Source organism: Pelodiscus sinensis, chromosome 4, assembly GCF_049634645.1.
Source record: "Pelodiscus sinensis isolate JC-2024 chromosome 4, ASM4963464v1, whole genome shotgun sequence".
NCBI lineage: Eukaryota > Metazoa > Chordata > Testudines > Trionychidae > Pelodiscus > Pelodiscus sinensis.
In genome coordinates, this window is record NC_134714.1 from 133,920,560 (window position 1) to 133,932,133 (window position 11,574).

Consider the following 11,574-nt stretch of genomic DNA (forward strand, 5'->3'; position numbering starts at 1 on the left):
GCTACGTTCCCGGGTTCTGAACCTTGGGCCCCGGGGCTTTTCTCCACAGCCCATGGTATTCTGCATCGTAGAAGCCTTGCGCTTTTCCCCGACCCGGGAGAGTTCTGGGTCCGTGAACCCATGTGACAGAGCGTAGGGATCTCTACACGCTCAGGCTCAGGACGGCTTTGGGTAAAGCTGCCGCCGCCTTTCAGCCCCGCTGGGGAGGGGCCTGTCTCACTCTTCACCCCCCAGGCCGGCTGGCCCCACACGGCTCCCGGCGCTCCCGAAAGGGAAAGCCCCCGCAGCCCGCTCCCTCAGCCGGCCAGCCCTCGCGGGCTCTCACCGGGCTCTGCGTTCCAGGGGGAGATGATAGACCGCATCGAGTACAACGTGGAGCACTCCGTTGACTATGTGGAGCGAGCCGTGTCCGACACCAAGAAAGCTGTAAAATACCAGAGCAAGGCTCGGAGGGTGAGCGCGGGGACGGGAGGGGCGGGGGGACCCCACCTGCTCTGCAGTGGGGAGGGAGGCTGAGCCCCCCAGAAACCCAGACCCACATCGTGTCCTCCCCCACCGGGGGCAGGTCAGCGCCGGGACCTTCCTCCTGCTCGAAGCTGCCCCCGCCCTTCTCCTCCTCGCTCCTCCGGCACTCCCCCGCCGCCGGGTGTGCCGGCTCTGTTCCTAACCCGGCTCTGCCTGGCCACGCAGGCCCGGACCGGCCCCCTCTGGGCCCGGCTCCCAGCCCTGGAATTCCCCCCCCAGCCCTGCCGTGCCCCCCACTCCCGCCCCACAGCCACTGCCCCCCAGCCCTGCCGTGCCCCCCACTCCCGCCCCACAGCCACTGCCCCCCCAGCCCTGCCGTGCCCCCCACTCCCGCCCCACAGCCACTGCCCCCCCAGCCCTGCCGGTGCCCCCCACTCCCGCCCCACAGCCACTGCCCCCCCAGCTCTGCCGTGCCCCCCACTCCCGCCCCACAGCCACTGCCCCCCAGCCCTCCCGGTGCCCCCCGCTCCCGCCCCACAGCCCCTGCCCCCCCAGCCCTGCCGTGCCCCCCACTCCCGCCCCACAGCCACTGCCCCCCCAGCCCTGCCAGTGCCCCCCACTCCCGCCCCACAGCCACTGCCCCCCAGCCCTGCCGTGCCCCCCACTCCCGCCCCACAGCCACTGCCCCCCAGCCCTGCCGTGCCCCCCACTCCCGCCTCACTGCCCCTGCCCCCCAGCCCTGCCGGTGCCCCTCGCTCCCACCCCACAGCCACTGCCCCCCCAGCCCTGCCGGTGCCCCCCACTCCCGCCTCACTGCCCCTGCCCCCCAGCCCTGCCGTGCCCCCCACTCCCGCCCCGCAGCCCCTGCCCCCCAGCCCTGCCGTGCCCCCCACTCCCGCCCCACAGCCACTGCCCCCCCAGCCCTGCCGGTGCCCCCCACTCCCACCCCACAGCCCTGCCGTGCCCCCCACTCCCGCCCCACTGCCCCTGCCCCCCAGCCCTGCCGGTGCCCCTCGCTCCCACCCCACAGCCACTGCCCCCCCCAGCCCTGCAGGTGCCCCTCGCTCCCGCCCCACTGCCCCTGCCCCCCCAGCCCTGCCGGTGCCCCTCGCTCCCGCCCCACTGCCCCTGCCCCCCCAGCCCTGCCGTGCCCCCCACTCCCGCCCCACAGCCACTGCCCCCCCAGCCCTGCCGGTGCCCCTCGCTCCCGCCCCACAGCCCCTGCCCCCCCAGCCCTGCCGTGCCCCCCACTCCCGCCCCACTGCCCCTGCCCCCCCAGCCCTGCCGGTGCCCCTCGCTCCCGCCCCATAGCCACTGCCCCCCCAGCCCTGCCAGTGCCCCTCGCTCCCGCCCCACAGCCACTGCCCCCCCAGCCCTGCCAGTGCCCCTCGCTCCCGCCCCACAGCCCCTGCCCCCCCAGCCCTGCTGGTGCCCCTCACTCCTGCCCCACAGCCGCTGCCCCCCCAGCCCTGCCAGTGCCCCTCGTTCCCACCCCACTGCCCTGTCCCCCAGCCCTGCCGGTGCCCCTCACTCCCGTCCCACAGCCGCTGCCCCCCCAGCCCTGCCGGTGCCCCCTACTCCCGCCTCACAACCCCTGACAGCCCATCTCTGCCCCAGCCCTGCCGGTGCCCCTCACTCCCCCCACAGCCTCTGCCCCCCCAGCCCTGCCAGGGCCCCTCCCTCCCTCCCCACAACCCAGCCCTGCCCCCTGCCCTGCTGCCGTCCCTCCACTGTCACCCCACAGCCCTCCCGCTCCCCCAGAGGAGCACTGGAGGATCGCTGCCACACTGCGCACGACCGGGAGCGACAGCCTCAGAGCAGGAGAGGGCGGAGGCTCAGGCAGGCGCGAGGGCCAGGGACTCCTTGGGGAGGGCTAAGAGGGCTAAGAGCCACGGAGCCCGGGTTCCATCGCTGGCTCTGGGAGGGGCGCGGGCTCTAGCCCCACAATAGGAGCCAGGACCCCTGGGTTCTCTTCGTCGACTGGATCCCCTTGGTGTGAAACCCCCGCGGGGACCCCTGGGCCCCACGGCGCGCCTGCGATCTCCCCCACCGAAGTCTCACTGCCCCTGCTTGTCTGGCGGGGGCCCAACCCAGCCGCCAGATCCTTACGCCTGCCATTAACGTCTCTCTCTCTGTCTCTCCTCCCCTGCTTCCTGGACGGCTGGGGTAATGTAGAAGAAAATTATGATTATAATTTGTTGTGTGGTCCTTGGAGTAGTTCTTGCTTCCACAATTGGGGGGACTCTGGGGTTGTAAATTAAAGCAAAAAATATATAATAATAATATAATAATTTAAAGACAAATTGTACATGCAATGGCTACAACAGCACATGTTCCAGCTACCTATCCACACACCCCTTGTGGGTCAGCAAATCTAAGTTTCTTGTTCTCCACCATCCTTCCATCCATCTCTCCATCTCCCGGATGCCTGGGTTCGCCCCGGATCTTCTGCCACCCTTGATCACTGGTAGGAGGGGGGGGGGATTTGTCCCACAACCTACCTTTGAGCAGACAGTGACCCAAAGCTTTGGTTCCTCTTCGCACCGGGGTTGAGTCTGGCAGGGGCGGGCGGTAATCTGTCCTGGGATAGCCCTGTCGTCTTTCGGGTTCTGCTTGTGGCCAGTAGAGAGAGGAATCACCGTCACTCAGTCGTTATGGGAAAAAAATGCCCGGTGAAAAACTAGACTAACGGGATAGCACGCTGTCATGGTGAGGAATGCCGGAGTGGCTGCCAATCAGCCGTTCTGGAAAAAATACCCGAGTATTCTAGGAAATACTAGAGTAACTGAGTATTAGCGTCGATACTAGCACCCGGTGGAAAACGGCAGTAGTCCCCCGTCTGTCGTTATAGAAAACAATACCTACAAATGATCGGAAAGACGAGAGCAGCAGAATACTGCAATATCCGCACGAAAATATTCCGCAATCTCTGAAGGGTTGCATCAAAGGAAAACGAGATTGCTACACAAAATACTAGAGTAACAGAAAACGTAGGGTCGATACAAGAGCGCTGAGGAGTTCGAGAGCCCCCAAGAATACCCGAGTATGAATGACACACAAGCCCCGCCAAACGAATCCTGCAATACCCAGGGAAAGTAGAGGCCTAGTGTTAGCACGGAACGGAGACCCCAGCATCCTAGTATCAATGCTGCAGTATCAGACAGGCTGCAGGGCCCTTGCGGCCGTTCCTAAGAATGCTGCTAGCGCTCCGAGTACTTTGGTATCGATGCGACCGAGGCCGGGGGTATCAGAGCACTAGGACCCAAACGGCGTCAGCCAGCGGATCCGGGAAGACTGAAGTATTTATGCTCCACCCCCAGGAATGCTGGAGCAATGATACTGCAGTAGCCAGGGCGGCTGGAGTAGAACAGTGACAGCGTCAGAGTGTTCCAAGTAGCCCTGGGTCAGAAGAGATAAGAGGGCTAGAAAGCACGCGGGTTTCCAGAGACCAGCCAGGGTCCCTGCCACGTGCCGGGGGCAGTTGTGGCCACGACGCCAGTGCCGCGGCAAACGGAAACGCTCGGTGGGGGGGCAGCCCCTCCTTTGCACGAGCGCGGCTCGGGCGGCAAACGCGCGGTCGCTTGCTAACGCTCAGGAAAGGGGACGCTCGCCCCCAGTGTCAGGTCGGCGCCCCCGCAAGGCACGCTAGGGTACCTCCTCCCCCCGCGCCAAGGCAAACCGAGCGCTGGAGAGTCCTGAGAACTGATCTCCGATACAGCCACCCGAGGACGATGCTGGCTCTTCCCCAGCGGTGGGCAGCCTACGGCCGGTGGCCCCCTCCCCATGTGCCTCTGGCGCACTGCGGCACCGGAGCCCTGCTCTTCCTCCTCTTCCCCCGCCCTCCCAGCACTTTCAGGGTGCCAGGAACCTGCTCTTTGTGGCTGTTTGTGCAGGGGGGGGAGCGCGAATCGGGCTCTCCGAAAGTGCTGGGAGGGAGGGGGAGCTGGCGGAAGTGTGGGGCTCCAGAGGGGCAGGGGGAGGGGAGCAGGCAAGGGATGCACGGGTGACAGGTTGCCCGCCACTGGTCACTGAGACAGAGGAGGGCCACTAGTCTTGGCTGCCCGTCGCTGCTCCGCACCCTAAGCCCTCCCAAAACGCTGGTGTCTAAGCGCTCCCAAGCATCCCCCTTATGGAAAGCCAGAATAACCCACAAAAGGAATCGCAGCCCCCAAATTCTGACCCCCTCCTCAAACACTAGGATAAGGGCTCTCCCAAACCCCACCCCATCCAATTCTACAGTCATAAGGGCTGCCAGCTACTGCAACCTCCTCGTAAATTGCAGCAATACCAGCGACGACTGGCTATCCAGATCCTACACCCTTGTCATACACACTTGGGGCAGGGAATCCCACAGTGGCGACTACTACCAGCTCCCAAACACTACGCCTTTATGCAAATGCTGGGACACCCTACAGTAATAATTGGCCATTATTAGTAATCAATGCTAAATGGCATGTCCGGGGGGAATGTTGCAGTATTGTAGAGTAATATGACTTGGTCCCAGAATTATACGTTTATTTAAAAATACTAGAGTGATACCAAGTCCAACTGAACATGCAACGTTATGCCTACGAAAAGAAAAAATGTAGCACGCTGGAGTGGAAGTATGGGGCCAAGTAACTATGTCCTTTAGAAATATACTCAGGTACTATGGAGTACAAATGGAGATCTAATTAGCATCTCTTTGTGAAAAATACCATGGTAGTTTTTAGTAATATTGGCTTGCCGGGAGCTACCCAACTGTAAACACACTATAGTCATCTCAAATAGAATACCCCTTCTTTCAAAAGAAGCATGGAATAGAACAACGAAATCCAAAATCTGCGTTCATGTCAAAGGAGTCTGGTAGGGCATCATAGAGAACGTCTAGACCACAAGCTTCTGTCGACAAAGAGCGTCTAGACGACATCCAGTTCTGTCGACAACGCGAGCCGCTTTGTCAACACGAGAGTATAGACGCAAAGGGCAGTGTCAATGCAAGAACGCGTCTGTCGACAGAACTCTGTCGACAAAAGGCGTTATTCCTCGTAGAATGAAGTCTACCGCCGTCGACAAAACTGCCGCGTTCTGTCGACGTTATGCCGACAGAACTCGGCGGTAGTGTAGACGCAGGGATCGTTTTGTCGACAAAAGGCCACTTTTGTCGACAAAACCCTGTAGTCTAGACACACCCTTAGTGGTAGCGTGCCAGATAATCCAACTAGAGCACAGAGTGATAATGGATGTCCAGACATTATCCTCCTGAAAAAAAATATTGCAGAAACCTAAAGTAATAGTGGCTAGCCAAGCAATGCATCGCGACACAAACACTACAGTATTACCAGAGTACCGGTAGTTCTTCTCATACAACAATCTTACAAAAATGCTAGAGTGCTATAAATGAATAAGAGATGTCTACATATTTTACCTTTTTATTTTATATTTGAAAACAATACTATAGTATACCCCAGTGGTCCTGGCCCGCCAAATACTGCCCCCTTGCCAAAATTACTGCAGTACTCTAGAATATTACTGTTTTCCAAAGAATTCACCCTTAATTGAAGCAATATGGAGTAACAGGCAATGCTGGAATATTGTTCCTCTGGAGAAAATGATACACTATTCTAAAGCAATAATAGCTCCCCAAATACTCTACTTTATACAAACGCTAGAGTAATAATGACAGTCCAAGTAGTGCACAGCTGTAGAAATGTGACCCTAATCTAGAGGAATAAAGGCTGCCGTTGATTGCTGCCGCGATTCAAAGCAATACTGGTTCCCAAAGTCTACAGCTCTGCACAATGCCGGGCCGGTCTAGGGCAGAGGCTCGCAAACCGTAGGTTGGGACCCTGTGTCATGGGGGCGGCCAAGGCCGGGGGACGACTTGGTGGGCCTCGGGGCTGAAAAGGAAGCTCGAAGGCAGGGCTCAGGTTACACACCTCCCATCTGGACTGAAGCCTTCCCCTGCCCCCTGGGGTTGTGTAGAAACTGTCAGTAGAAGGGGGTCGTGGTACAAGGGAGTTTGAGAACCACTGGTCTAGAGTAATAATGAAGCCCCAAATGTGACAGTCTTATCAAGATCTTGGCATAGAGGCTAATTGTGCACCAGGTTCAACCTGTACTTAAAGATAGCCTTGTAAGGATATGATACGGGTTAAACCTCTCTAGTCCAGCACTCTCGGGACCTGACCGATTCCGAACGAGAGAATTTTCCGGACCAGGGCAGGTCAATATTGTCTAGCAGCATGACCCAAGTTTCTAGCAGCATGATCCAATATTGTCTAGTAGCATGACCCAAGTTTCTACTGCTTACTGGGCTGTTAGAGGACATTGAGGGGTAAATCAGAGCTAAATAACAGCTCAGAGACTGAGATCCAGGGCTGGTGGCAGCAAACAAACTTTATGGGACCACGAGGAACTTGGTCACTCCCCTGAAAAGTGGACATTTGGCTAACTGAAATTATTCTGGACAACGGATGTTTCTGGACTCTAGAGTTCTGGACTAGAGAGGTTCAACCTGTAGTAATAATGGTTGCCAGACACACTTTTGTAAAAAAAAAATACTACAGTCATCTACAGTAAATATGTAGATGCACTTTGGAAACTAACCTCCCTCTAGATTAGGCTAGTATTTGTATACACTCCATTTTTATAACGAGTAATCTAATTAATAGTGGCTCCCAAATGGATTTTTAGACTAATGTAGAGTAATAATAGCTTGCATACACACTTGGGAAATAAATATTACTCTAGATTATTCTTGGTTTCTTACAAAATATGCTTCTCTAAGAATAGTCATCTAGAGCAATAATGGATCCAAAAGACATGTCTGTAATAATACTCTAATACAGGTAATCTCCCTAACACGCCCCGCGAAAACCAGGCAGTAACACGGCGGAATGACCAGTCCCTGAAACACCCTTGTAAAATACTAAGGGAGCTGACGTATTTCTGAGTGTGCCCTCATACAAAACCTAGAAAAGCAACGCGCCTCCAACCCTAGTCCTCTGGAAGGGCACGACGGCACATCTGGCCCAATTGCTCTCGAGTGCGGGGGGAAGGGGAGGTTGGAGATCACCCAGCAATATAAGATGCACCTGGAAATTAACTGGAACCCGAGAGCAGAACTCTTGTGTCAGGAGGGAACAGGCACAGAGGAAGGAAGTAGGCTGCTGTCGGCCACATGATGGGACAGTGACTGGTCCCTCCGCCCCAAGGAAAGGGGGATCAGCTGTCAGGGCATGAGGAGACACCCCATCGGGACCCATCAAACCCATCCCCAGCTGGGTCACGCTCGCCCCGACCATCTGTTGCCCCGAAACCCTGCTTTCCAAAGCCTCAGCCCCGGCAACGGTTCTCTCCCCACACCTCGTCCCTTCCCACGAGGCCGCCTCCTTCATCCCTGCGTCACACCGTCACGTTGTGTAACGTACGTGGGCACGCGCGCACACACACACACAGCTCTACAGTGCACGTGTGTTCCTACGCCAATGTGTGTGCGTCGACACGCGCAACACACATTTCTGCATGCCGCCTCTCGTGAACGTGAGCGTGTGCGTATCCGTCTATGTGTATGTGCAACGGTGATTTATTTGTGATTGTGTGTGTGTGTGTGTGTCATCGCGTGTGTATGTGCGCATGCGTGTATATATTATTGTGTACTTGTGTATATGTATATTTGTGATTGTGTGTGTGTATACACACATACGCGACAGAGAGAGCTGTAATTCTGATCTATATAAAGCTAGATCCTGTGTGTAGGTAGACAGCTCAGGACACATACTGTGTACACTAGATATATGTGTTTGGGTGTCTAACTCGAGGGATATAGACACAGCTGTCTGCCTAGCTGTTGCTAAATCCTGGTCACGGAGAGACAAGCTGCTCTATTGAGGTAGGTCCCACCGGACCGCTCTCTGACTGGCAGTGGGGGCATTGCGTCTAGGTCAGGGAGTGCTAACGTGGCAGAGAACACGGAGCCCTATAGAGCAAGAGCAGACACACAAAACACACGATACCGGAGCGGCATGGAATGGGGCCAGGACACAGCTGGTGTCATTAAGGGTAGCACCACGGATGACGAAAGAGTGATCATAGCTCTTTGCCAGCTGTGGTTCTGTCTCAGTGAGTGTGGGAACACATTGCACGCAATGTGCGTATAGCTACCTGGATAGCTAGATAGACAGATGTTCAGGTGTGCATTGAGGTGTGTGTTTGTATCTTAAATGTCCTGTGGAGGTGTATAGACACGTATGTGTGTGTGTGTGTGTGTGTGTGTGTAAACAAATATTAATTATACTGTAGATGTCTCTATATGTGTATAAACTAAATAGATCATAGATGTGTGTATATGCACATAAATAATAAATATAATGTAGATGTGTATATATATCTGCACACAAGCCTATGTAATATGTATACTGTGTGCGTATATATAAAAAGATACATAAATATATGCACATATATACTCTTTATGTGTGTATGTGTATAGCTAGGCACATCTCTAATATATTTCCAATATATCTCTAGGTCTGAGTATATATTTATACGTAAAGATAAATGTACACATCTATAGGATAGTTAATATCAATGTGTATAGTTGTATATATAAATAAACATAAAGACACATCTACAGCATAATTATTATTTATGTGAGTAACAGATCGTATATTTCTTATATTTCTCTATGGCTACGTCTACACTGCAGGGGTACCGGAGTATCCCAAAATAGCTATCCGGCATCTTCACAGCAAGCCCGTTATTTCGAAATAGAACGGGCTCACTGTTCCGACGTCCCTGTAAATCTCGTTCCACGAGAAGTAAGGGACGTTTTGGAAGAGCGCTCTATTTCGAAATAAGTCCTGTGTAGACAGCGCCAAATTTCAAAATAAGCTATTTTGAAATGGACTGGGAATAACCTATGCAATTTGTGTAGCTCAAATTGCTTAGCTTATTTTGAGTTGGGGTGCAGTGTAGATGCATCCTACGTGTGCAGATATGTAGTACATGTACAGGATGTATCTAAACTATGCAGGTAGCTCTGTCTCATGTATAATATAGAGCTATACGTAGATATAAGCGCCAGAGAGGCAGCTGTGTTAGTCGGTTTCAGCAAAAACAACAAAGAGTTGGATGGTTTAAAAACTAACACATTTATGAGGGTATTGGGGCATATGCTTTTGGGAGCTTTCAGCGTCACTTCCTCAGATGCTGAAGAGAAAAAGAAACAAGGGAAGAGGGGGAAAAGATACAGGGAAGGCAGAGTGACCCCAGAGCTAACCAAACATGCCTTGCAGTGGCTCATCTCCAGCAGGGGGAGAAGGTGCGAGGACGTGAGTGGGAAATTCCCTAGTGCATTGCAAGAACCGCTCCCTGGGTGTGTTTAGACCTTGGCTCGGGGTGTCCAATTTGCATATGCTATATGTGTCGCTATTTAGATATATATAGAGACACATGTACATATGTGTAGAGCCCGGCACGGAGACACATATTTGTATCGGCAGCCGCAAAACTGAGCTGCAGATATAAAGCAGATATCTGCACAAGTGCGGAGTTCTAGACTCAACATTTGTATCCGCAGCCGTACCTGCAAAAATGAGCCGCGGATATCCGCATCCACATCTGCGCATGCAGCTACTCGCAGATATAAAGCGGATATCCACGGATGTGCAGGGCTCTACATAAGTTTAGGAAATATACCAGCCATGTCTTTATCTTTATATATAAACATATGCATAATATGTGTATTATATATATATGTATTGTATATAAATACATACACTCATACATATATAGCAAATTTGCTATAGGTGTTTTTTAATATATATATATATATCCTCTGTGTTTATCTTTATATATGTACATAGCTACACTCTCTCTTATATATAGTAGCTATACTATATATGTTTTATGTATGTATACTCGCACATCACAAATATACTATATAGCTATGTATTCATACAAACAGCATGTCAAAATATACTCAATACACACATGCACACACACACACACACACACACACACACATATGCACACACAGCCAGGTTCCCAGCTGGTACAAATGATAGTGCCATTGATTTAACACCACTCACAACTTCTGTCAGCTGCGGATTGACCCAGGATCCGGCTGTTGTCTATGTTTTTGTGGCCTGTGTGTGCGCTTTCAGTCGTGTACCTACCTACGCAATCTCCATGCCATTCCCAGCCCTGCCTTCCGAAAAAGAAAAAAAAAAGAACAAACCAAACTTAGATTTTTTGATCTTTTTTAAACAAAACAAAAAAAAAACGAAACAAAACAAAAGCAAACAAAAAAGCCGTTAAAAAGGACTAAAACAAAAAACGGGGGAGAAAAATTCCTACCAAGTTGTCGATGTCCCTCGACTTCCATTTTGGGTATTGAGCTGTGTATTGTTTCAGTGTGGGCGTTTTCCTGTATTCTGTGGTGTGTTTGCTAAGAAACAAACAAATAACATCTCCATTTTTCTTTCCTTCCTCCCTTTCCTGTTTCCACTTCCGTTCTCTTCCTCTGCCCCTTTTCAGTCTGTGTGGCATTCAAACATTTTTTAAAAGGATGAACTTAAAAACCAACCACACTAACATTTCTCCCTTGTCGCTGCTTGAAGACATGTAAAAGAACAGCCAAAATAAATTAGTTTTCCACTCACTGCATGACCTGGGATCCTGTCTGGATTTATGGCTCCTCTGTTCTCCTGTTCCCCCTCTCTGAGTTGCTCCGTTTGGGATCTATCTTGTTCTCCTCTCCCTCTCTGGACCTGAGAGGAACCAGTTTTTTGTTCTGGATCCGTGTTGTGAGTTGGCTTTGGTTGGATAAGTAGCAACACATCACACACATACAGTGAGCTGGGTGTATACAATAGTGAGCCCATGGGGAACCGATTCTGTGGGTGCCACATGGATTTGCACGCTCACACACAGGACCTGATTTCCTCCAGCAGGGGGCACCACACACACACACACACACACACACACACACACCTGTTCGTGCTCAGAAAGATACAACCCCCAACAAATGAAATCACCACCCACTCCTGTGAAGCCGGGGAATCTGCTATTATTCCTAATGAACCTGCTCCATACCATTGTGTGTGGGCGTCCGCATGCTCTTCAGTT

At 53.0% G+C, this 11,574-nt stretch overlaps 1 protein-coding gene across 2 annotated transcripts in view; it reads left to right on the plus strand.

The window, feature by feature from the left end:
• STX1B (syntaxin 1B) overlaps positions 1-11,574 on the plus strand; it is a 34,674-nt gene that overhangs the window by 19,888 nt on the left and 3,212 nt on the right. Inside the window, exons 9-10 of one of the 2 annotated variants that reach the window (XM_075928702.1) lie at positions 343-453; positions 2,641-8,935. In XM_075928702.1, coding sequence (XP_075784817.1) covers positions 343-453; positions 2,641-2,721 — 192 coding nt within the window. In that variant the 3' untranslated portion in view covers positions 2,722-8,935. Of the gene's footprint in view, positions 1-342; positions 454-2,640; positions 8,936-11,574 lie in introns of those variants that run through there. The other variant, XM_075928701.1, reaches the window with a different exon arrangement.